The 27,383-nt window shown below is 47.4% G+C and overlaps 1 protein-coding gene across 1 annotated transcript in view; it reads left to right on the top strand.

Annotated features, from left to right (window-relative positions):
* The window catches only part of SLC48A1 (solute carrier family 48 member 1), a 106,212-nt gene that overhangs the window by 75,052 nt on the left and 3,777 nt on the right, over positions 1-27,383 (top strand). The window contains exon 2 of the mRNA XM_069653197.1: positions 5,296-5,463. Within this exon, the coding sequence (XP_069509298.1) occupies positions 5,296-5,463 (168 nt within the window). The remainder of the gene's footprint in view (positions 1-5,295; positions 5,464-27,383) is intronic.

Below are 27,383 nucleotides of genomic sequence, written 5' to 3'. Positions count from 1 at the left end.
TCTTCCGGCGTTCTATCCTCCTCCACATCCTGGTAAGGAAGAGGAGAGGCTCCATAGGCTTGATCCTAGGAGAGCGTTGAGCTTTTATATTTCGCGCATGTCCCGGGTCAAAGTGGACGATCAACTTTTCATTGGTTACGCTGGAAAGCGTTTGGGACAAGCTGTGACGAAACAGACTTTGTCTCGTTGGATTATTTTAGCTATCTCCGAGTGTTACCGCTTGGCGGGTAAGGATCCTCCGGCTTGCTTGCGGGCCCATTCTACCAGGGGAGTGGCTGCGTCTACTGTCCTGCAGAGGGGAGTTCCTATTCGTCACATCTGTGATGCAGCCACCTGGGCTTCAGTACATACTTTTGTACGTCACTACTCCCTCGATTCCATCAGAGGGCAAGATCTGGCCTTTGGCAAGGCAGTTCTCTATTCCGCAATTTGATTGGGCATGCTAAATTTGTATTCCAAATTCTTTCCCACCTCCTTGTTTGGTACTGCTTTGGGAGTCTGTCATAGATCTGGAATACGTCGGAGGACCCAATCCCCTCGAAGAACAAGTTACTTTCTTACCTGGTAACGTTCTTTCGATGGGATGGTCTGACGACATATTCCATATCGCTCCCTCCCTGCCTTCCCCGCTGCAGAATTTCTTTTGTGATTGCAGCTTGCGTTCCGCAAGGCCTTGTGTGTCTGACTGGCAGAAAATTGGTGGCACACGTTCTGGGGAAAAAACTATAACTGAGGCTATGGGCGTCGTGCGTCCAACTTATCACATCGGGTGACGTCGGCCGTCGGAGGAGGTCCTCGGGAACAGCGCATCGACGTCATCGACGCAGGACGCAGACGCCAAAGATTTTCCGAGGCAGCACAGCTGTGGACATTACCTGTCATAGATATGGAATACGTCGTCGGACCATCCCATCGAAAAAGTTACCAGGTAAGAAAGTAACTTGTTCTTTTGTGGGGGGAAAATCCAGTACAATTTACTTATATTTTGCCAGCTTTTCTTCCCAACATATGCAAACAAAGGGGGGGTCTGGGAATCTCTCTACCAGCACGAACACAGCCCAATGACCTGTTCTTGGGTGAATAACCCCTGGGAGAGACTCTTACATGTCTTTAGCTCACTGTCCTTTTCACAGAGAAGAAATTTCCCCACATATCAGCCTTTGTCCTGCCCAGGGGCAGTCCAGCGCCGAAATGCTAGGCAATTCTCCTCTGAACAAGAGTACCATCAGTAACCCCATACACGTGTTTCAGCCTTGTTGGGCATCATCAGTGAGGTGAAACTGTTGCCTCTCTGAGAACAGTGAGCAAGGGGTCCACGTCTGGATTGCCCTGTTAGCTTAGGGTGAAACCCAAAATTAATGTATGCAAACAAAGGGGGGTCTGGGAATCTCTCTACCAGCACGAACACAGCCCAATGACCTGTTCTTGGGTGAATAACCCCTGGGAGAGACTCTACCAAGTCTTTAGCTCACTGTCCTTTTCACAGAGAAGAAATTTCCCCACATATCAGCCTTTGTCCTGCCCAGGGGCAGTCCAGCGCCGAAATGCTAGGCAATTTCTTCCCAACATATTTAGTTTTGTTTCAGGGCATGTCACAGCATTATTTCCGTCTAGCTGGTAAAAGATCCACTCACTGCTTTGCAGAGCAGTACAACACAGGTTCATTTTTACTTTCCTTGGTCATTTACAAATGTGATTTTCCTTGCATCTTTTATTCTGAACATTTCCATAGCTCTGGTCAATTCTTAACACACAGGAATCTGTTCAAAAGCAAAGTTTCCTTGAAACTGACACAAGCAAAGGGAGATGGAGAGCTTCTTGTGAGGAATTGTGCCAGTGTCCCTTTGTTGCAAAAGTAAAACGCTCGCTGTATGGCCTGGAGTGAATTTCTCTGCTATTTCAGATTTGACTTGCCACACATGCCATTCAGTGAGGAATGCCCTCCTTTGCTGGTGTACAACCTGAAGATAGATTGGCATGAATGTGTCATATCAGCAACCAAACTGTGTAATGTTGAATAGAGTGACATGGCATCAGTGCGCAGTCATTTTAAACACAGAAAAAGTTATTTCAGTTAGAAATCTTGAGCTTTCGGCATAGCGGGGCTGCACCCGGCTGCTTTTCAATTCTTCTTTTTGGTGCATATAAAGAAAATAACTGCAGTGATTATCTGGGTGTTCTATGTTTCATATCACCCCACATGTGCTCAAAAGAGCCAGCGCAGCCATTATTTTTGGAACTACTGAAAATGCAGTTTTGTGATGTAGGATAAGTTCTGCTGGGCTGGTAAATGTACCTCACAATAGTCTGAAGCAGACATTTATTTGGTCAACCAGATTTAGGTGTGAAGGAAAAATGTAACCAAGTTCAGAACAGCAGAACTGATCCCACCACACCTGAAGTCAACAATTGACTGCAGGGTTGTCTGTTAGCCAGCCTGGTTAATACATCAACTCCAGCTGTGTAGATGTCAGATTACCATAGTTGCCAGAGAAATGTCCTTCACAAGGAAAGGATAGCCCTGCCAACACACACAGTAAGTTTAGCCTCTCCCTCCTGCTCGGAAACAATTTGTGGTCCACTGTCTACTGAAGAGAACCTACAACCAGACCACCTTGTAATCTGCTTCACCCTGTACCAACTGCTTAAAGAAAAAAAATCCATAAACTGGGGCAGGGAACATGGAGAAGGGAAGTGGAGGATCAGAGGGAAGGACTGTCAATCTTCTCTGCAGCACCCTTTTTCAAGTTGTTTTTTTATATACATATCTATGCAACTAGTTCATAAATTCTTCACCTTAACTATCGCACCAAAACCCATGAAATTCAGCAGGTGGTTTAGTGACCACTGAGTCTCCCCTGGTGATGTCATTCATGGAAGGGGAATCTTGAGTTAAGGTTGTCTTCACTTCCGACTCCTGCCGAATTTCATGGACTTTGTTACTATATATTGTTTCACTTTAACTGTTTATTTTTTCACTGACTTGAGTTTTTTTTTTATGCTACACATTATTCCACATGTTGTGGTAAATCGGAGCACACTGGTCCCGACTAACTCTGCAAATAATGTTACTTTCCACCAATTTGTCTAAAGGACTGTGGCCCACTGTGTAATTGGGGGGTGGGGGGGGGAAGGGGAGGCAGTGGCCCTTCTGTAATTGACCATGATCGACTGCAACAATTTTGGGTACGACGGAGGGCCACTGTCCAGCATTGTACGTGTTTTGGCTTTTATTCCTGCACGTCCTCCCAAGGAATCAATGCACTGTGGACCGTTGTTTCAGCAGCAACCCCACATCTTGCGATCATTGCAGTAAGACAAAAATGGCATCAAATTAAAATACCTTTTTAACACTGCCTCAACTCTACATTGTCCACACCACGCTGAAGTCCAACTGTCCCAGCACCTTTCCTAATTTCATTTTTCCTTTGCTACACTTAAACTCTCACGCTAATGTTGCAAATTAGCTGCAGGAATCCCAAAAGGTTTTCCTGGAATAACGAAAAGACCTCTAGCCCCCCCTAAAGCGTAAAACTAACCAGTGGGTATTCTTTCAATTTCCCCAACCCTCCCCTGATGTAGAATCCCCCTTTCTCCTCCAAATATAATTTTTACTGCTTTTTTCCATTCCCGGTGGATTATCGTGGGAACTGCTTTTGCATCACGCAAAAAAAATAAAAATGGTGAAATGTATTTTCTGAAAACCCTTAGTGCTTCAATGCACCATGGGAGCTATATAAAGTGTCTTTGGTCGGCCGGGGGGGGAAGGGTAGAGGGGGGCAGCCAACATACGGTTGAATTCATACCAAACCACCAAATGCCACCTCTGCTTCACTTTACTTTTTGCTCAGCTTGTGTATTTGGTACAATATCGTTCAATGCTTTTCGCTATGCACCTTTTCAAGGATGCACCTTTTCACCTGAGGTAAAAATGGATGGCATCGGTAAAACACAATTCTTTTAATCCTTAATAACTGTTAAAACATTAGATGGATTTACCCCTAATTTTCTTTGCCAAATTTCAGATCAATATATCAAACAAATCAAAAATGAGCAATACAATGTTCCCAAAAGTCAATGTTTCATTGGTTTCTCCTTCACCTTTAGGGCTGTGGCCACTGCCCTATACTCTCTATTAAGGAGCTTAATTGGAAGTTTGCCCAGCAGTACCTGCTTTCATGAAAAGCAAATGGATCCATAGGATCCATAAAACACACTTATTATCCCTGATCTAGCCTGGGCAGCCGTTGGAAGCCCAGCTTCATTAACAGGTGATAGCCTGGGGAGTGACCCTCTTTACTCCACCTAAACGTCTTCTACACTTACCACTTCGACAGCCACTTAGTTAGAAATGTACTTCTTAACGCATTTACGTCTATCCATTACTTTGTCTGCATCATCATTGTACAGGCGTCCATGCATATGGTAAGTTTAACTGTAACGTCGGGGGCACAAAGCGAGATTCGGGGGAAGAATATTGGTTAGAAAAGGTTTGTGGTGTGGGGATGTCCCTCTGTAGTGATGAAGTGAAAGACACAAGTAAATGTATGAAGAGTTAAATGTGATGAAATGAATGTATGGAAACATGAATGTGGAAGAAATAAAGACCTCCATCTGCTAGGGTAAACCTAGATCTCCTCCACGTTTACAGAAGGGACGGGAGGATCAGGAGATGGGGTTTCCCCAGCAGTACCCATCTTGCAATATGCTAATGGAAAAGTGGGATCTACACTGTGTATACGATAGCACCAAATTTTAACCACTGGCTTTACCCAGCAGAATCCTTAAGCTAGCATTACAAAGGAAATGTGTTATTGTCACCCATGCTGAAGTGAATACTGCTCACAATCTGCTGATCCAAATGAGCAGGCCTTATTCGAAAAGGGAAGAATGCACTTGGGAAAGAAATCTAAACTGTCATGTCCAAAAATAAAACTGCATACATGTTCGATGTTGGAGAGGGGGCAAATATGAACCTATCTCCCGTTGATACAGACACATGAAGTGCTGGAGAGTAATGGGTGGTTGTATAAACTGCAGTGCAGGAAATAAAAAATATGATAAAGACTGAGGCACACCAGTTTCCTGGCTGACGACTTTCCTCATAGAGTGAAGACTGCCACGAGGAAACTGTACAAAGAGGTGATGTTCGTTTAGGGTTCTTGTAATTAATGCTTTGCGTGCTATCTGGATGCAAGATGCAACTGTGATGTTATGACAGATGCTTTAAATGATGAAATCCCTATGTGCATATTTTGGCTATGAATTAATGTAGTCCTGTTTGTGTTTTTGCAGGTGTGCTGGCACTCTGGGCTCTCATCACCCACATCATGTATGCACAGGATTTCTGGCGGACATGGTTGAAAGGTCTGAGGTGCTTCCTCGTCATTGGCATATTATTCTCCATGCTTTCGTTAGTCGGTTTTATCACATTCCTAGCCCTGGCCATCACCGAGCATCAGTGTAAGTACAGCATATTCTGGTTGTAATGATCAAACCTTCTCAGGATTTGTAGATCCACAAATCACTTTAGAGGTTGTGTAAAAGAAAGCAGATTAATTGAAGTCTTAACATATTGCTTGAGATTAGGAATAGTAGAGGTGGCCTGACACAGGTTATTTGTCATTCTCCCTACTGCATCATCTCGAGCAACTAGTTAATGTGCCATTTTTATGTATTTGATAATATTTTGGATCTCTCTCTACTGTGAGTGTTGCTTTCGGTTTCCTGCTTTAGTGGTGTTTACAAGAGGAATGAACCAAGTGATCTCTCGATCTCTCTCATCCCTTTACTGCCTGAGCAAGCCGTCTGTTTGTTCTTCTTTATTGATTTGAATTTTTCACAATTGCTCTGTCCCAGATTGATTTACCCCTTCTTTTTTACCCCAATTCCTACTTCTAGTTTGAGCAGTCTAATGCATAGTGGAGCGAACTGACTCTTGAAACGGATGTTCGGGTGTTGGAGAAACCTCTAGGGTGCACGGGTATCTGACACACTGACTTGTGAAAAATATAGGGGCACCGTTAGTGTGCGGAATCTTCATAGAAATAAGTGTTACAGTGCTTTGGAAATCATATAGTTCCTTAAGGACAAGTGAATCTATTTACTGTAGTGCCTGAAATGAAACGATCCTTGGTGTGGTTCTTTTGCAGGTAGTTTTGGCTGTTTAGCATTTGCGTTTCTGTGACTGAAAGTTAGTATTAACTGTCGTGGACGAACGCGGGGTGCAGCGGGGGGGTGGATGTGGACAGCAGTCCACAAGATGAACTTGAAGCTCCAAGTCCCTGCTCCATACATTGACCTTTATCTGTGGATCAGCGCTTCTTACTTGTATCTGAGAGCCGTGAAGTTGGAGCTGGAGAACGCCGTGTCAAGCTATTCTGAGGCTTAGCCGAACCATCTGAGATGTTGTCATGCCCAAGCTCTGTTTTGAGGCACGGGTAGATCGGGTGCTCCTTCGAAAATGGCAAGACAGTGTTCCCTGGCTTCATTCTGGAGGGATTTCTGAGCCACAGATTAAATCCAGGCCTTCCCCACCCACTCCCCAGCGAGGGTAGCCCTATCGCAGCAACTGGTTTTCATGGACGTTCCTGTTTGGCCCTGAAGACTTGTGGAGACTGTTATACCATGAAGGATCCATGTACCGATTTGAGTGCAATTTGCTGTTTGAGACCTCCCTGGGCAATTTTATACTTTGTATAGCCCTTTTAGGACCATATTGTTGTGATCTTGCTTTATATAAGTGGCTTGCATAAGTGGCTGCCTTTCTGTGTTTTTTTCTTTTCCCATGAGAGCATCAGTTTACTCCGATTTCTTGCCCCATTGAATTGGAAAGGGCTTGAATGTATATTCATGGAAGTGACTGCTGGCTCTTTGCATTTCCAATTGACATACTTGGACTGGAAATGCTGGTGATTTGTGATGTCAACTGAGATGTGGCCGTTGAGGGTTAGCTACATGGGATATTTCAAAACTATGACAATACCAAATGAGTTTTTTCCACACTGTACTAGACACGTTCTCTCTTGTTACGCCAAAAAAAACATAGGAAACAATATAAGAAAATTAATCACTCATTCTTCCCTTTTGTGGTATAATTGGGACAGTGGCCGTCATGGTCTTTCAGTGTCGGTGACTGCATCCCATGGTGCCCTTTGGGTTCTTACCTTGAAGATGGTGTGCACTTGAGTCTGAATTTTTCTGAATCTTGACATTCTATCGAATGTCATCCTTCTTTTGTTTTCCTTGATCTTTGATTGGGAGATCCTTTCGGTAATGGTCTTCATGCAGCCTGGGTTGGACATTTGGAAAGGGCTCCCATGAACACTGGCATCTCATTGTTCAAAATCAAAACTAAATTTAATGACATTCTCTCCGCATCATCACTACCAGTAATATGTGGTTAGTTCGCTCTCAGATATGTCAATGTTCTAGCTTGACACCCTACTTGCTCTTTTTATTTCCCTAATGTCGGTAAGTATGTCATTCAAATGTTGACACTACCAACGTTTTATCTATAAAAATATGTATGTGCTATGCGGAACATAATTGACCACAGTAATCCTTAATATATACACATTTTATTGGCAATGAGACACATCCCAGGAAAGCAAGAGGCAACATCTTCCTCCCAGGTGACCAGACGCACATTCTCTTGAAGGGTTTTGGGATCATTATAGTTTAAATCGCCTAACCGATTGTCATTGGTAGGATGTTCCTGGTAGTTGAAGGGCCATAGTACATTTTATACTAGAATGTGATACACTTGTCGTTACTGTTAAGCATGACTCACTGCTGATCATCTCTTATCTGTCGTGAAGTCCTATATTTGTTTGGCTTTCTCCTGCTGTTCGCCATCAGTTCATGGAATCTTATGATGGTAATCACTGGTTGCCATCACTGTCTCTAAAATATTGATCTGTAAGCACGTCTGCGGCAGTGTGCTACTATTTGGCATCTCTTGCTCAATGTCTGGTTGTAGGCTCACTCCCATTGCAGATTGTTTCTGACCGCTTAGCTGCTATAAATTAATGTGGAGGCTCACTGACCTACCCAGCATCTGCCACCTCCAATCACATTTTTAATTTGTTTAGCCGTTCCCGCTTTCCTGCTGGATGGCATATTGCTGTTTAAATCCTCGCATACAATAAAGAGGTTTAGTGACCTGTCCTTCAAGTGTGGGTCATTATCTGTCATCAAGTGAGGCATACAACACCTAGGAATAGATGTCCCATTAGACACTGGCATAAATATTTAACAAAGCAGTACTGTTTTAAATGGGGAATGTTTTCGGACACTCTCTGAATCATTTACTTGCAGTATGTACTTATTCCTGTGGGATGTCCACGATAAGTGACCACGCAAAAAAATGAGGTATTACATGCTAAGGTCTGTTTGGTGCAGATCTCCTCCCTGCCCTTTTAATTGAAAGCTGTTATCATGTAATAGACATTGGCGAGACTAATGAATTGGGTCTTTGCTAGTCCCCACTGTCCCTATATCCATCTTGGGGGCAAAAGCCTCATGTTCGTGATGGTGATAGCCAGGGGTAACACGTTTCATTCTATCTCTGTCATAGCACAGGGAATTTTCCAGACAATGGCTAAGATGACTTGAAGTACCATACATAACACACCTGCCTCTTGGAAGTACAATTCATATACCCCACATGCTCTCTGATGTCCCTTGTTATTTTAGCTGCAGCTTGCTAACATCGGATCGGGATCCTGCAGAGCCTGTAGTTTAGACATCTGTACTTCTCCAGTGCACAATCAATTGACATCAAACGCCTCAAAAACGCTGCCACCTAAGAAACGTCTGCCTGCCGATCCACATTCTGAACCTTCCTTGGCATTAGCTACCAGTTCATCTGCAATCTAGTCACCCTTAGCTAGCGGTCCTTTGGTACTGTGCGATTTGACTTTCATATCCAAGATCACACAGACATCTGTTTGTTGCCACCTTTGCAAACAATCCGTACAGCCTCTGAAGACAATCTGTAGCAGTCACCATGCTGATCACTGTGACATGTGATACCTGAGAAGCATGCTTTAACACCAAAACCAGTGCTGTCAATTCTGCTTATTGTGTGGATCAGATGCGTGTGCTTATCTGGCTCACCTGAGTCTGTCTTCACTGGGAGTTCCACATATTTTCATGCTACAAATACACCCATCTTTGAACAAATGTGAGCTTTCATTCCTATAATACACTGGGGCGATTCTAGAAACTGTCTTGGTGAATCGACTCAGAATGTAAAGCTGAATAACACGCTGGCTTAGGAATTCCACTTTCTCCAGCATGGGGTCTGGCATGGATTCACATGCTCATGAATATTCCCCGTCGTCAGGCTGGGAATCCTCGGTAAAGAAAAAAATCTGTATCAGTTTCGTTTCTGATCTGTCTTTCGTATTAGTTACCAATCACTGACCTCTGCGTCATACTGACCACAGCCAATGACTGCCCTCTACCTAAGCCCCGCCTCTGGCAGCCATCTTCAGATTTTTACCGCACGTTCAAGTGTTGGGATCCTCGTGCTATTGCTCTCGAGCGTTAGTGCTATTTTTTTCACGTTTTTTCTCAAAAAACTTCTATTTTTCGGTCAAAAGAGCCTCAAGCTCCACTGTTTCTTCATCCGATCAACGGGGACCCGTGTCGGATTCGTCTACGCCCCTCAAGGGTGAAGATTTCGTCGAGCCACGCTTTTGGAGGACTCCAGAAGTTTCTCAGGCCCATCTCGGGCATGGCCCAGCAGAAGGGAAGCTCGACGCCCGGAAAGCTGTTCAGGGTCTGCCCTGGATGCCAGCTTTAGAATGTCTTTAAGGAGGACGAACACTCCCTTTGTCTTTACTGCCTACATGAGGACAAGGCGCACGTGGAGAAGGACTGTGCGTTTTGCGGCAATATGTCGGAGCGGACCATGAAGGACCCCCATCAACGTCTCGCCAACTGGCTGGAAGGGAAGAGCCCGTCAGGCGAGAAGAAGTCCGAGCGGTCTTCTAAGACCTTTGAGGACGCCCCGGCGACGGGGGTCCAACACAAGGCCAAGCACCGCGAGTCTGCTGGCACCGGGAGCGCGGAACGGTCGGGCTCTACGGGCGCCAGGCAGGGCGCACCCTCACCGGCACCATCAACCACGAGCCAAAGCTCTGGTTCGGGTAAGAGGAAGGCCGAGCACCCGGCGAAGCTACTGGAGAGACCCCGGTCGAGCTCGAAGGCCCCATCGGAGGGGGAGCGAGGCAGTGACCCTCCCCCGAAGGAGAAGGCGGTGAGCGCACCTAGGGTGGTGAAAGCCTTAATCCATCCTGCCAAGGCCTCTATCGAGACAGTCGCGGCGGCCCTGGCTCAGCCTATGGAGGCTACACCAGTGGTGGTGACCTCGGGGCTCAGAGTCTCCCTGCCACCGCGGAGGGAGTCTTCTTTTATGCCCATCGAAAGGACCCCCGTGAAACCTCCGATGGAGAAGAAAAAGGGGGGTGGGGCAGGAGGTCGTTGTGGATTCGGCCTCGGCCTCGACCTCTGAGGAAGAGCTGATCGAAGTCTTAAGCCACGGTGTTGGCGTGGAAGACCAGCCCGTCGGGAGGGACCCCGACGTAGGAGACGACGATAACGTCAAGGGTGCCGACGGGGCCCCTGACCGCTCGTCGGACTCCCCGCAACCAGTGCCGCAAGACAACTCGGTGGCCATTTTGTTGGCTATACAGTCCTTATGCTCAGAGATAAGGACGAGACTGCCGTTAACACCAGCGGAGGAACCGCACCCGACGGGGGACCCGGAGCCAGGCCCTTCTGGGAGCCCTCCCACTAAGAGAAGGATTCATCCTCCACCTCCTTTTCAGCCATCGCGCCCTGTTCAGCCCTCCTCCCCGTCCACGACTCGTGGGGATGAGACGTGGTACTGACACGACCGCGACTGGTACAGACTAGGTTTACGACGAGGATCTGCCGTCGTCACCTCCCACCAGCGCTTCCACGCCCGACGAGATTGGATCGTTTCACTCCATGATCGCCAGGGCATCCAAACTTTTCCAGCTTTGCCCGGAAGAGAAGGAAGGTTTCCTTTATCAACGGCGCAAGGCCAAGAGGAAGACGGTCCTCTCTGTACCTCTACTGGACGATATTTGGGATGCGGCTAGAAGGGATCGGTACGAGAAAAAGTACCGGGTCCCGGACGCGGCCCCCTTGTGCCTTCGGGCACAGCCCACCCTGTACTCGGTCGTCTCCGCGGCAGCCAGGAAGAAAGCGGGGGGGCGCGGCGTCTGTCGACCTCCCCGCCGGACGGCGAGGGAAAGAAGTTAGATACGATGGGACGCAGAGTCATCTCGTCTGCAGCGACGACGATTAAGGCGGCCAACGCCTTGGCTATCGTAGCCCGCTACGACAGGGAGCTGTGGTTCAAACTGGCCCCCCTGCTGGACTTCCTACCGACAAGAGGGCTGAAGCCCTAGAGATATTACAGGAAGGAGAGGTGGCGTCGGACCACGCCATCACGATTGCGACGGACATCGCTGACACTGGATTTCGCCAGTTGGGCAACGGCGTGGATGGCTCAAGGCTACGGACTTCCGTCAGGACGTGCAGACCAGAGTCTTGGACATGCCGTTCGACGGAAACAACCTGTTTGGGAAAACAGTGGACGATTCCCTTCAAGCCATCAAGGCAGACACGGAGATGGCCCGGGCTCTTGGGGTTCTCCAGCAACGGCGGCCGCCCTTTCGGAGCGGCGGAGGCAAACAGGGTGCCTCCAAAGGTTCCGGCGGCGGATTTGCCACCTACCGTCAGGCGGCCCGTTCGTCGTCGCAGGAAGCTTACAGGGGACGAGGCAAGTCAGGCGGACCCCGTCGTCATCGCCAAGGAGGACAAGGCGGCAAAGCCTTGTCTAAGCAGGACTGAACCGGCCGTGGGGTCGGGCCCCCACTGAAGCACCCCGGTGGGAGGCCGGCTGGCGAGCTTCGTCAGCGTGTGGGAGTCCATCTCCACCGACCGTTGGGTGCTGGACGCCCTAGCTCAGGGTCACGCGCTCGAGTTTCTAAAGAGGTGCCCGCGCGTCCCCCCTGTGGCCAGGAAAGAACATCACGTCCCTCAACTTCTCTTGGAGGTAAAGGTGATGCTCAAGAAGGGCGCCATTGAGCTCGTCCCAAAGAGGCTTCGGGGCTCCGGAGTTTACTCAAGATACTTCCTCGTGAAGAAGAAGACGGGAGGATGGCGTCCCATCCTGGACCTACGACGACTGAACAAATTCAGCAAGTTCCGGATGGTCACCCTCCAACATGTCCTGGGTCAGCTGGAGGAGGGCGATTTCCTGTCGTCGTTGGATTTGGAGGATGCCTACTTCCATATTCCCATCCTAAAGGCACACCGAAAGTTTCTCAGGTTCGTGGTCCAAGGGCGTCACTACCAGTTCAGAGCCCTTCCCTTCGGACTGCGGTCGGCACCCAGGGTGTTCACCAAGTGCCTCGCACCGGTGGCAGCGCAGCTGCGCCGAGAGGAGATCCACGTCTACCCCTACCTGGACGACTGGCTCATCCGAGCGAAGACGAAGGAGCTCGCCGTGGAGCACACGGCAAGGACCGTCCAACTTCTCACGGACCTGGGATTCTCCATAAGCTACGCCAAGTCCCACCTGGTGCCCGCGCAAGACGCACTGTTTCTGGGAGCGAAGCTCGACACAGTGTCGCTTCTGGCCTCTCCGTCGGAGGAAAGGACGAGGGCCATCTTGGGCAAGGTGCAGCGGTTGCTGGTTGCAGACGCGGCCAGAGTGGTCCATCAAGTCCCTTCTCGGAATGATGTCTTCTTGCATTTACCTCATCCGCCTGTGCAGGCTCCGGATGCGCCCGTTGCAGGAGTTCCTGGATGCGCGCTGGATCCAGACGACGGGCAGCTTCGAGGAGAGGATCACACTCGACGAGAGTTTCCGAAGAGCGATCCGGTGGTGGACCGGATCTGGCGGCGGGCATGGACTTCCAGACCCCCGGCCACCAGGAGACAGTGACCACGGATGCCTCCCTGGAAGGGTGGGGAGCGCACACCGAAAATCTGCACGCGAGAGGCCTTTGGCTCCTGACGGAGAAGTCCCTCCATATCAACGTTCTGGAGCTCCGTGCAGTGTTTTGGGCACTCAGGCCCTTTCTTCCGTCCCTCAAGGGCAAGGTGGTGAGGATCTTCACGACAACACCACCACCATGTTCTACATCAGGAAACCGGGCGGAACAGGTCCCCAGCCCTGTCCAGGGAGGCGCAGGATCTGTGGCATTGGGCCGTCGCCGAAGGGATGTTTCTGGTGCCGTTTCATCTGGCAGGGATAAAAAACACCATCGCCGACTCACTCAGCAGGGAGCTGCGCTCGTGCCACGAGTGGGAACTACGTCAGGATCTAGTGGACCGCCTCTTCCGACGGTGGGGCACACCCCAGATTGATCTGTTTGCGACGGCGACGAACTCCAAGTGCCGGAGGTTCGCCAGCAGGTTTCCCGAGCCGAGGAGCATGGGCGATGCTTTCTTGTTCCCCTGGGAGGGCCTGTTTCTATACGCGTTCCCTCCATTGCCATTGCTGATCCGGCTCATCAACCAGCTCAAGAGGTCATGGTGCAGGATGATACTCATCGCTCCTGCGTGGCCGAGGCAGATATGGTTCCCGGACCTTCTGGACTTGTCAGCGTCCCCGTCAATCAAGCTGCCAGTGGACGCGGATCTTCTCTCCAGGGAAGGAGGCACCATCCTCCATCACGACCCGAAGTCGCTGAGCTTGCAGGCCTGGCTCCTGCAGCGTTAGAGTTTGGAGGATACGACATACCGGTCGACTGCAGAGAGGTTCTTGCAAAGGCCAGGGGGTCCTCAACTCTTAAATGCTACGGACACAAATGGAAGAGGTTCTCTGTCTGGTACAACGCACAGAAGATTAACCCTCTACGGATTACGGCTCCCCAAGTACTGCCATACCTACTGACGCTGGCCAAAGCTGGACTGGAGCACGCGTCCATCAAGATTCATCTTGCTGCGATCTCCCGATACACCAGAACCACGGGGCGGACGCCTTTGTGGTCTCATCGTCTGGTGAAAGAGTTCATGAAGGGACTATTCAGATCGTTCCCGCCGGTGAAGGCTCCGGCCCCAGCGTGGGAGCTCAACGTGGTGCCGACCAAGCTCATGGGACCTCCGTTCGAGCCTCTGCACTCGGCTCTGTTGAAGTTCTTGTCGTGGAAGTTTCTTGTGGCCATCACCTCCGCACGACGGGTGGGAGAGATCCAGGCCCTCCTTCATGCCCAAGGTGCCGTCGGAATTCCACCTCAACAAACCCTTGGTGTTGCCTGTTTTCTTCCCGTCGCCTTCGTCGCCGGCTGAAAGGACTTTGCACTCGCTGGATGTGGCTAGAGCGCTGAAGTTCTACGTGGACCGCACAAAGTGCTTTCGGAAGAAGTCACAACTCTTTGTGAACTTTGGACCTGTCAATCAGGGGAAGGCTCTCTCGAAGACTTCCATTTCCAGCTGGCTCTCCGGCTGTATCATGTACTGTCATCAGTTGGCAAACCGACCGCTGCCTGGCCGTCCGAGAGTCCATTCCACCAGAGCGATCGCAGCTACCACAGCGTTCCTATCTGGTGTGCCCTTGCTGGACATCTGCAGGGCTGCTACGTGGAGGTGGACGCACACCTTCACGAAATTCTACTGCGTCGATCGGGATTCCAGGGATGAGTCCAGGGTCGGCCAAGCAGTGCTGCGCAACCTGTTCGCCTAAGGTGAGCCTGGTGAGGAGGTAAGAATTGCTTATTGTTGAGTTTGATGTAATGCTTAATGTTGAGCCTTTTCCACCTCCCGTGGTTGCATGTGTGTACTGCTATGTATTCTTTATTCATGAGAATGTGAATCCATGCCAGACCCCAAGCTGGAGAAGGAACAAGTTACTTACCTGTAACTGTTGTTCTCCAGCCTGGGTCTGGCATGGATTCACATGCGAACCCTCCTGCCTACCCCTCTGCGGCTCTTCACTTGGTCATACTGCCACTTCACGTGCTACCAAATCTGAAGATGGCTGCCAGAGGCGGGGCTTAGGTAGAGGGCAGTCATTGGCTGTGGTCAGTATGACGCAGAGGTCAGTGATTGGTTACTAATACGAAAGACAGATCAGAAACAAAACTGATACTGATTTTTTCTTTACCGAGGATTCCCAGTCTGACGACGGGGAATATTCATGAGCATGTGAATCCATGCCAGACCCATGCTGGAGAACAACAGTTACAGGTAAGTAACTTGTTCCTTCTCTGAGGCACTACGCCTCTGGTTCGCTCGGAATAATTCTGCTCTTATTGCTAATGCCACTCAGTGTCACTAACCATTTGGCAGTACGCATGTTACTGACATTCCCTAAAACATTGTTCTTCTTTTTTTTTTAAAAAATGTATTTAATATACGTTTTAGTTCATAGAACTTTTGGTATATTTTTAAAACATACACTACATATAAACATTATAAGACATGTTACAAACATTCCACGTATTTATATACTGTAGCCAGCTACAGCATAACCAATGCACAATATTAACAATGCACCGAAAACAAAATGACTAGTAAAATAGCGTAAAATAAGATAAACACATTCATATAACCTAAAAAGAAAAATCATGGTAACAACTCAAATCCACAATAGCATCTCTCATTCTACTGATTTAGATCATTCCAGTTCATTAATATACGTATCTTTAGCCTACATTTTTTTAATTTCTAAACACAAGTTCAGCTGTATGAATGGAGCATTACACTACATTATGAAGGTAAATCGGGTCCCTTTATGCCGCGCCTCATTACTCAAACTGTGTTTTAAAAACTTCCCAGAGTTCGTATAGAGCAATAAGCATTGTAGTGGAGTTGTAATTTAAACACTGCACCCAAAAAGTCCTCATTCTGGATAGTTTCATAGTTGTAAACCAAATGACCCAGATATTGCATGCAGAGATGGCCACGTTTCGAGCATTCAGTGAAAATGTCTCACCGTTTCTAACTTTAATGGATTTTTGCAAATTTTACAGAAGCAAGCCTCTTTGCACAATTTCAACCGCACCCCCTGATTTCCTCCCCCGCCCCCCTCATATGACTGACCGCTGCTTTGTTCATTATGCAGCCCTTCAGATGTTTTGCACTAGAACACGCATGATCATTCAACTCTCGATACCTAGCCAGAATAGTCAGTGAAGTCCATAATGTCTGAAGGGCCATATTGAGCAACCGTGACATAAATTAATCTTGGCATCCGATATCCTGATCAATGGGGAATGAGTAATGTTAATTTACCCAATTAAATATAGATGTTTCTGAATTTCCCTATACATTCCCAATACTGTCTTCTCGCACTGGGAGTACTTCAGCTAATGGATGGTCAACATCGTATATGTTGCTGCATGTTTCATGGGCACCCACTGTTTCTGTGATGGATTGGAATTTATGTGTGGAGCGTGTCAGGAAGACAGTTGGAGATGGGAATCTGGCTGGAAGGGTGTGGATACCCAGAGTTTCTGTCCAATGGTTTTGTGGAAGTAACTTACCTGATTGTATTTACCTTCCGTGTCTATCAGTGGTCAATAAGGCGGCATACACACTTGCCAGATCACGTGTAATATGTGCACTTACGTACCTCGTTTCCCTGGTGATGGGGTGGTCTTTTTTGGCCAACTGGTATAGGAGCTGCTGTATGGGAGCAGCCCAAAACAAATAGGACCGCCACTTAACCTCCCCACCACCCCTACCCAGGACACATCCACACACAGGCAATGGGGAGCCAACCTTGAAAGTGAAAGCACCTTTTGTGGCAGGGCTGGGAGCTTGATGTCACAAGGATGAATGTGTGAAGAGCATGACCCAAGCGCGGTCAGTGACCTGCTGGATATCCGCCGAGCAGCGAATGGGGTATTTGTCAAGCCCCGCAATGTGCATCCCTATTTCAGGAGTTCCTTCCTGGTCAGCGGCCGATGGTGGAATAATGACATTGTTCTCTCTAGTCTAGCTATGTCATCACGCAATGTGTCAGATGATATCAAGGGACTCAATATGGTTTAGCATGACTCATAGGTGCTGCTCAACCGAACAGGTTTGGGGGTGGCAAAGTGCTGCAGGGGTCCTCGAGCGGCAGGAAGCATCATGAATCACCCATCTGGTATGAAACGGATGGGTATGGCAACGGGGCGCAGCAGGTGAAGATGGAGGATGTTGGTGGTTGTGAAGAGAAAAGGGCAGCCACGAAAAAAGGGGACAGCGTATTTGGACTTCGGCTGTGCCAAAAAGTGCAGGTTGGCAGTGGATAACAGTGCCATGAACCAGAGAAGGCTGGGGAGAATGGGAGACCAAAAGATCAGGATTCTTGTGGGCTATGTAGTGAGGGCAGTTTAGGAAGAACTTATCGTTTGTTCTAGTTCTGAATGTTTCTTCAGTAATTTACGGGAATTGGACCCAGATTTGTGGGTCTTATTGCAAGTGATCCAGGATCTCAACATGGAAGAGTAGGTGGAGCTGTATACATTCTGGGGCGATGCCAGTGTTTTAATTATGCCTTTTCGTTAAAGGTGTGTGGCCTCAGAAAAAGGCGGGATGTTGAGGTGTAAAATTAGTAATGGATACGTTCACAGGCCTTTAATATTTGTCACTCTTTTATGTCTTGGCCTCCAGTTTAGGATGATGGGGACCTTTAGTTCCACTCTAGGGGCGTGGGGGGTGGATTTATCAGTGTGAGAAAACACGAGTGGACAGTGGCAATGCAACATATGGGGAGGTTCTTGTTGGTACAGTGGCAATCTATTATACTAAAGCCCCTGGATTCTGTTTTGAGGAGTGGGCTGCCTCAATTTTTAGGATTGCCTGGGCATGTGGGTGTGGAGTGGCAAACCTGGGCGCGTGGGTATCAGTGGCATGAAGAAAAACTCGAATTAAGGCTCAAATGGTCTGAATGTTCAACTGTTATTTTTGTTGTCCCTTGTGTTGATTTTGGGGAATGCTGGGTGGGCAATTTGTGGTGGTGTAAGAAAGTGCCATGAGGATCAGCATTTGTTGCGGGTGCCTGCTTTGATGTCACAAGGAGGTGCCATGGTTGTCAGTGCTTGCTGATGGGTTCAGGTTTGGATTGCGGCCTTCCACTTTTCGGTAGTGCCATTGACATCAGCGTTTGCGGGTGGGTGCATGCTGTGGTGATGGTCCTGCAACTGTAATGTTACAAGGATCTTCATCACGGTTTAGGCTGCATGGATCATGCACAGCTGATGTTGCAAGGACCTTCGTTCAGCCTACAGGCTGTGGACAAATTATTAAGTGGCACGTATGCAGTTTTAATGTTGCAAGTTTCAGCGTTAAGGATTATATTGGAGTAAGGTAGCACAAGAAAGATTTTCCTAGAAGAGGATTTCAGCATAACCTTTTGTAATATTGGCAATTAGCATTGGTACTTGGGTATGCTGGTGATCTGGATGTTTGTCATCCAAGTTATATACTATACTGGGAGAAGTGTTGTAGCCTGTGCTATTCAACCCGTTCCGCTCTGTATTAACGCAGCAATTGGTGCTTGGATCTGGTACTTGTGTTGGCCACTTGTGAGTTGTCGGTGGGGCCCCAATCCCTTTCCTTGACACTCAATAAATGTAAATATCCATAACCACAGAAGGGTTGTCACATCAACAGGACAGGGCAGTTCCTCAATCTCCTTTAACCTCTCTTTATAAGTTTGTTCTGAGCCCCAGAAAGGAAAAACCACTCTTGTCTTCCTTGAGTTTTTGTTGTTTTTAGCCAGCCTGTGTCGCATGCTGGAAATGCACAACCTTATGCATACTACATAACAATATCATGAACATATTGTACATATTTACTAACGCACTTGTTATCTTTTTAAAATTATCTTTTATTTGAATCCTTTTACATTTAATATTCATATGTCCCAGTGACCCAGGTCGTGGAGGGTTATGGTGTTCAGGGTCAGCTGTATGCTGAAGAAACTCGGCTACCGATTTCTGTCTTTAGATCCGCTATGAAGATGAACCTTCTGGTCGAGTACTTGGGCACAGTTCAGTATTGGATGTAGATCAGCTTGCTATGCCTTAATGTAGATGAAACAGATCAGTTTGGCCAATCACCTGGGTACCTTCCCTACTTCACTTGAGTGAGTAATCTAGGATTCATTTTTATATTGAACCGCAACATGTCCCCCAATACATTGGTAAAGGTTACTCCTGTTCATCTATTTAATATTAGACGAGAGATGCCACTTTAACAAATTAATCGCAGAAAACGGTTGGTGCAGCCAGTAGTGTTAAGACTCCACTAGTGCATGCCAATGATTTGGTAAAAAGTTCTTTAATACACTTCAGTTGGCCCAGGATAGAGCCATCTGTAATATCCTGTTAAGAAAATATGATCACGTAAGAAATGCTTTTTGCTCTAGAATGATTATGTATGGAAGATCAAATTCACCATTTAGCTATTGATGGGTGGGTGGGGAATGTCCTGGCCATGTGAACAATGCAATCCCCTCACTCTAGGGCGAAAAGAGCGGACTTACAAGTCGGAAACTGATACAAAATGACATTAACCCCCGATACCATAAATGTCAAAATACAAAATCTTTGGGGGGGGGGGGGGGGGGGTTCTTACAAAACTATATTTAAAAAATTTGATTTTTACTCATCAATATGAGTTTACCAAATGGATATCCTGTGTAACGCCGCCTCATATTGTCAATTGAAATTCAAAATTGAAAACCGTTATACAACTACGATCACCACACCCGGTGTGACTGTGTGCAAATATTACAGTCCACTCCTAAACAATAAAAATTCCAACTTATATAGACAATATAATTGGATCATATACTGCTGCCCCTTTGGCCCCAACATGTTTCTGTTCTTGTGACTTAGAACATTACTCAGGGGGACTGCATCTTGTATAGATATTCTGCTGTGCATATAATGCAACTGTTTCTTAAAACATGTACAGTGCTTTCTCAATCATTGCTTTTTAAAGAAGATCCAGCCGGAGCACAAGTATGTGTGCTCGAAGGGCAGAACTCTTCTAATTGAACAGTTGCCTGGTATCGTACATCAATCGGTCCTTCTTGTAAGATCCATGGTCTGTCTTCTCTTTTTCATTCAAGGGGCCAATCTATGGAATGCCTTTCTGCAATCACTATGAGCAGATCTCCAGCAACATCAGGAGATTGGCATCCGATCCCCTGCTGCAGCTCTCCGCATGCAGGAGGCGGGGGATGCCGGAATTCTTCATTATTTCATCAAAGCAGTTGCTCCTTTGAAGGTGGCTGCCTTCGCATGGCAGAAACAATCAAGTCTGCTACACTCTGCGGCCTATGACGCTCTAGCAACAGAAGTTGCATCGTTGGTGACTTTCCTCTGATTGGATGATTCCAATCTAAAATGCACATCCGCTTCCTAGCCAGTAGACTGGGCCTGCCTCCCCACCTAAGGCCCCCGTTTAAGGTCTGTGGCCTGTCTGGGTGTGGATGGCACCCAGAAACCATGTCCCTACTGCTGCTGCTTATGTCCTTACGGTTCTGGCACTCCTCCCTTTTCCTGCCTCAACCCTGGTACCACAAAGGGGCAGCAGTGGTGCGCGGTAAAAGGGAGGGGGGAGAGGGGTATGACGTTTTGGTCATGAAAAGATTACCTATGCACTATTCAGCTCATGCAGCCGAACTTGTCGCTCTCATTGAGGCATTGAGTGCCTCTCAAGGGCGGTGTGTTACCATCTACTCTGACTCGGCTTATGCCATGACAACAGTGCATTCGGGTCTGTTTCAGTGGAAGGGGAGAGGGTTTCTGATGGCAGATGGATCTCCAGTGCAGCATGCAAGACTGTTGCAAGAATTGATTGAAGCCTTATCATGGCCCTGCGCTGTGGCATTCGTCAAATGCACTGCCCATACTAATGCCACGGATGATATCTCTAAGGGCCATGTGGCTGTGGACCAGGCAGTCATGTTGGAAGCCTATCTCCCTAATACAATGCTAACAGAGTGTATAGTGACACCCCTGTAGAAAGCGAGAACCGTTCCATACACAGCATTGCACATATCGCGGATCATAGTGTTGCAAGGGAAATTGTCCAAGGAGGAAAAGGAGCTACGGTTGTGGAGGGGATGCAAACAGTCTCCCACTGATTTATTGTGGAGGCAGGAGAGTTCTGGGAAGGTAGTGATGCCCCAATAATTACTTTGTGGCATTTGAGCAACTACATTTCCCCTCCCACAGCTCCAAACAACGCATTGTGGCCAGATATCCAGGAGGACTGTTTTGTGCCAAACCTCCAGGAGAGCATTTTGGAAAAAAAGTAATACACGGTCTAACATGCAGCACAGGGATGACATTGCAGACATTGAAGTACAGGGTAGTTCTGTGAATTGCATATAGATTATGCAGATATGGGGGAAAGGTGCAATGGATATAGGTACCTTATTGTGGTAGTTTGGCCCTTTTCAAGGTGAATGGTGGCAGGTCCATGTGCACACACAGATGAGTGCAGCATAGTTCCTGGTCAGAGAGGCGTTTCCACAATGGGGGCCGTGCAAAGTATTGAGAGCAGAAAATGGCGCACATTTCTTTAATGCGCAATTTCAGCATGTCGCATCGCTATTGGGCATAAAACATCAAATGTGCTCAATTTACCACCCTTGGGCTAATGGCATTGTGGAGAGGATCAATGGGCTTTTGAAAAGTAAACTGTCAATTGTGTTCCACATTGAAGAAAAACTGGGTACACTGTTTGCCCTTAGCCCTCTTCAGTTTATGCACACAGCCCACTAAGGACCACCATTTGACACCACATGAAATAGTCGTAGGCAAGCGCATGCAAACCCTCCATATCCTCTGTGAGGAAAGTGGTGGATGCCCATCAAGCAGCAACAGTACTAGTAGAGGAATTTAGGGAATATATAACGGCACTAACACGTGCTATCAAATAGATCTCCCGACAGATTGCGCCACCCAGGAGCAAAGGACAGGATACACCAGAAGGGACAGCAATTGCAAAGATTTCTGCCGCAACTGGGCCATTATTACCTGCAGAGCTGATCTACGTGAAAAATGTTGTGCATCGATGGAACCGTGCCAGGTTGCTAGGTGCATATGAGGTGGTGGTCTGTACGCCTCTCGCCATCCGCTTGAAGGAGTTACAATATTGGGTGCATCTCTCAGATGTCCTAAGAGCACCTGACAAGGTACATTGCAAAGCTCAATTGACAGATTAAGAACTTAACTGATGAAGAAGGCGTTTAGTAAAGGATCCATGCCAGGGTGGTGTGCAGTGGCACACACACCCCTGATTTTTTTTGTTGTTTTTATAGTTATTTATATTTTTTGTATACATTGTTTCATTTATTTTAAAATCTTCAATTTTTGATGGTCTAGAACACGTCAGCCATGGCGGGAAAAGGGTCTTTCTCCCTCGGTAACCTTTTTTTTTTTTTTTTTTTTTTCTCTCCTTTCCAGGGATAAGCAAGGATGCCTGACTGACGTGTTCAAACCTCTGTTATTTAGGGCTAATGAAAAACAATGTAATTTGTTATAGGAATACTTTACTATGCTTTCTTGATAGACGAATTGTTATATTGTTTTGTGTGACACTGGTCGTGGTTGTCAGTGTAGGACGTTATGTCTGTTATATGGGTGGCCATATAAAGGTGGGATGGACAGCTGCATACAAAGGAAAATGTTAGTAGATTCATAGGCAATGATATGAATGTCGGATAAATAAGAATCAATGTCTCACTTTTTGCGGACACCCCCACAGATTGTCTTAAACTAATAAAATGGGAAGTACGAATGACTTATGATTTATATAAGGGGTTGGCCTTTGATGCCATTTCTGACATTCAAAGTCATCTAATAACTGGTACTCCGATATGCGTACTGCGGCAAGGAATGTGATAATTGAAAGCTGTTGTGTGTACACTCATCCCGCATGTGTCGGGGAAGAGGGCAGGGGGGTGGGGGGGCTCCTGGTTTTAGTTCCATGTCCAGTCCCAATTATAGAGGCATGATGCCTGGTGCATATTGCACCATGTAGGATAGAGGACACATTCCAGGCACACAGCGTGCAGTTGAAGAGCATCGATCTAGACCCAGCACTATGCAATGGTGGTACAAAATACAGCAAGTGTCTACAAGCACCATATTTTTCATTGGGAGGTCACTCGCATGTCAACAACAAATGTTAGGAAACCACAGTGATGTGCCCAGCAGAAGAACTGATTTGAGTACAGCAAAAAATAGCCAAAGAGACTGTGCACAAATATGGTCCAGATGCATCGCAAGACTATCCTGGATTGCAACAATGGAGAAGCCAGTGCGAATACATAGAGAGATGGATTATGAACTTTGTTTTAGCAATGAAGGAACAGTTCCTGTTGGTGCAAACACACAGTGCAACCATACTCTTGTGAGCCCCGATATGACGAAAGGTACAGCAGTGGTGATGGATTACTACTGGGTTTGTGGCCGATCAGCCTACTTGCACCTCCCATCATCCTGGAGGAGCAAGTGTTCACTGGCCAACCTGTACTCGGTACTAGTACTAATACCGGAAGACCACCTGAAGGGAAAATAAATGCCCGTCAATGTGCCAACAGCCACTCCAGCACCTAAAGAAGCTGAGATTTGCAGATCACAAAATAATTTTGTATATGGCGTCAGAAAAAGAACCATTTCAACAGCTGAAAAGAAAGAAGAGATCAAACTATATTTCAAGACTCTTCCGCACTGCTCAGAGGAATACCCGACGAGTATCGACTTTGTAGCTCAGCAGAGACTTTCTTTTCATCTTTTTTGGGTCTTTGGGTACAAGCAGCTGCTAACGCCAAGTGGGTACAGATCATCCAATGGGAGCTAGTCCAGGTCGCCAATGATGCAGAGAATGGGTTCAACGCCATCAAAGTAGAGCGCTGTGCATTGAGATTCATGACTATGCAGAACCGCTATATGCTGCATCTGTTAACAGCCATAGAATGAGGAGTGTGTAAAAAATGTGGGAAGCAGCTGCTGCACTTTTGTACCCCGAAAGGAGGCAAGGATGGGTCATTGTCCCACATTGAGGCAGTGCACAATTTAGGTGTTCAAGTGAAGAAAGAAGGTCGCGTTCAGAACACAGATTGTCTAACATTGCCCACTGGCGATCATGCAGTGTTTGTCACCATCATGGCCAGCACGCATGCACTGACTCACCAGGTGTCCACTGTCCGTCAAAGATCCATGCAGGTTAAAATGGGAATCGCATGTTCTGTGTGACAAAATGCAGAATGTGGTAAAATTATAAGTATTAAGTGTGGAGGAAACTACAGTACCCAGATAACATTAGCAGGAGGAGTGAAATATTCATAGAATGAATGGAAATTGTGTGTACATACAAATGTTTAGTTTTTCCTTGGGCTAGGTCTCAAGGTTTGTAAAAGTCTGCAGAGCTGCAGTGTGTTTTTGCACAGCTAGCAAAATGTAGACCAGCATGCTCTTACAAAACCACGGACAACGAAGAAGGCTTTGTAGCCTCCCTATTATGGAAAGACGGATTTGGCTGAAGTCGTGACCCAGCACCATTGACATAATCATGGCAAAACATGCCTATAAAAACCTCTGCCTGAAATCACTTTGGCAGGAAGGAACGGAAGAGGGATAGGAGAAGGCCGTTCAGGCAGCAGAGTCTTTTGCTACCATCCTGATTTTTTAAGATTACATTGGTTTTCCTGACAAGGTCACCTTTTGCCTTACTTCCCTAGAAGGATCTATTGATTCTGGTGCGAGCATAATTAGGGAAACCCCTTACAAGGGCCAAACCTTCTGCCTGCCATGGCCAGCCTAATTAACTAACGCAGGCTCCATGGATCCACCTGATCCTTTTGTTGAGCCATGTAGCTTGTGGCAGTATTTGCATATGAATTAGATTTTAATTCAAACTGGCCCACATAGGGCCTGGCTGCAGAGGCTAACAAAGGAGACCGGACACGCCAACACCGTATCATATGCACGTTTTCAACCTGATGCCAGCTCCTGCCCTCAGTATCAATTGACAGTGAAATGTATGTCTGGTACTGCGTGTTTACAGTAGTCCTCTCTGCAGGGAAACACTGTTCAGACGGTAAGAGTATGTGGATTGACTGCGCCAGAAAGTCTGGTCTTGCCACAGCTTGAAGCGAGACATGCCTCTTTAATCTGGAACCATCGAGCACTCCATTAAGCAGAGGGACCCTTTGATCCACAAGAGACAGGGAGATGGGTTTTCACCCCTTTGCATTTTTTCTGTTGCAAAGCTCTCTGGTTATAACCTCACGCATGCAGGAGATTTTTTGTGGGGTCGCAGGTTTGGTTCATTAAGGTAGGCTTAGCCTACATCAATCCCTGTTGTCCATTTGACTTTAAAAGAGGGCTGAGCCCCTCTTTTGGCAGATCTGAAGACTTTGCAAGGGGTAACAAGATGAAGTTGGCATTGGACCCTGGCTGAAGATATAGTCTGCCTTACATCTTCTGCCAGTGAGGGAAGGCCAGGACCTCCAAGAGGTAGGCAAGATCCCTCCCCAAAACATCTCCCACGGAAAAGAGGGACACACTGAAACCAGAAGACCCTCCAGCAGTTCCAGAACTGGTACCCAGCCAGCACACAGCGTGCCCTGCTAGGCTCTGTAGCAAGCTTCCTAGGTTGGAAATGCCAGAGAGTCTCTGAAATAAACCAAGGACAAGGCAGCTCCCTGCAATGCTCTCCTCGGCTTTGGGCTGCCCGCCATAAAGGACGACACTAGCCCAGTGAAGAAGCAATGAGGAGTGCACCGACCAGCATCTACCGATGTACACATTAAAGGACCTTTTTGAACCTCTCGAGCTGCAACCGACTGCACCGCTAACTGTTACGCCAAAGTTGTTAAAGCTGCTCGAGACGCAGCGACCCGTGCTTCAGGACCGCCCATCAGCACTGAGACGATTGCTGATCCCGAGCTGCTGTTTAGGCCAGCCTGCAGCTATCCGTCCAGTTTTGTTCGCCCTGATGCCCTGCAGCTGTCTCCCATATTGAACTCTGTTGCGGAAGCTGCAAAGCACCGTGACACCAACTTGACCCTGTTGAGCACCAAAAACACCACAGCAAAAGGTACATTTTGGTTCTGTCCCCCTGGTCCTTCTCCGAAGGTCTGTGGTGACCATTTACAAACCATTGCTCCCTTTGTGTTGAAACCAAGTATCGTTGAACTATTGCGATTTAATATACCGACCACCCTCCTGACAGTATCCAGAGTGCATATCTTTTCCTTCTTTGAAACTGTCCTCTGCATTCCTTTACAGGGTGTCTTGTATTTTGTAGTGTGCTAGAACTGTCTATTGTGATAATAATGGTCAACATTTGCATACACCCTTGACTGGACAGTCCCTTTTTCTCATTGGGTAATGTGTTTTGTTGTATTGCAACTAACCAACGATCCATGACCTTTCAGACATGAGCCTGCTGTTCTGTCCATGTTAACAAAATTGGACAAGGTTTATAATTTGCTTGTGTTTCCAATCTGTTCGGATTCCTTCTTGTGTACTAGAGGTGTGGGGCTGATTGATGGTTTGGAAACCGATATTCATCCCTGGACCACTGGTGCCCGCTGAAAGTTGATTTGTCAGTCCCCCTTACACAACATTCACATAATTTGGCCAGATATGCTGCTACCAGGTAGTGATTTGTATTTATGTAGTGCCTAAAGTCTTATGACTCCAAATTGTTCTGAGGGCTATACAGCACTTTTGTCTCTGAATTATGAATCATTGTGCTGCTGTGAATGGAAATTTGAGCACATGTTATTTGTTATGACCTTGATATGTTTTTGCATTTCATTGCGTGCCTTTTCCCTGTCTTGCTAACTTGGGTCCGCTCTCATGTTTCCCCCTGCCTTTCCCATTGTTTTCACTGCATTTTGCCCAGTCTATTCTGCCCTTCCCCATTCCCACCACCCGCCCAGCCAATTGCCAATAAGGACATGGTAAACCACATTCCCCGGAACACTTCCTAGGCAGAGGGGACCTAATCCTATTACTCCCAGTACACCAACCCACTCCATCCTTTGCCGGTTAGCTGAGCATTCAAGGAGATCTTCTTTGCGTGCCTTTTCCCTGTCTTGCTAACTTGCATCCGCTCTGTTTCCCCCTGCCTTTCCCATTGTTTTCACTGAACTTTACCCAGCCCCATTTCTCCCTCCCTTCCCCACTCCAACCACCCAGCCTATTGCCGATAGGGCTGTGGTAAACCACATGACCCAGAACATTTGTTCTTTTCGAACTCCCCTAGGGCAGCCTTGGCCTGGGCAGCTTGCAAAGGGTCACAAGGCAAAGGGGAGCTCCTCCCACCTGTTTGCCCTGTCCGCCTGATGGGACATCATACAGCTACAA

Source organism: Ambystoma mexicanum, chromosome 3q (assembly GCF_040938575.1).
Source record: "Ambystoma mexicanum isolate Mex_15411 chromosome 3q, UKY_AmexF1_1, whole genome shotgun sequence".
Classification (NCBI taxonomy): domain Eukaryota; kingdom Metazoa; phylum Chordata; class Amphibia; order Caudata; family Ambystomatidae; genus Ambystoma; species Ambystoma mexicanum.
Note: the sequence above shows the minus strand (reverse complement) of the source record. Positions and strands in the feature narration are given on the sequence as shown.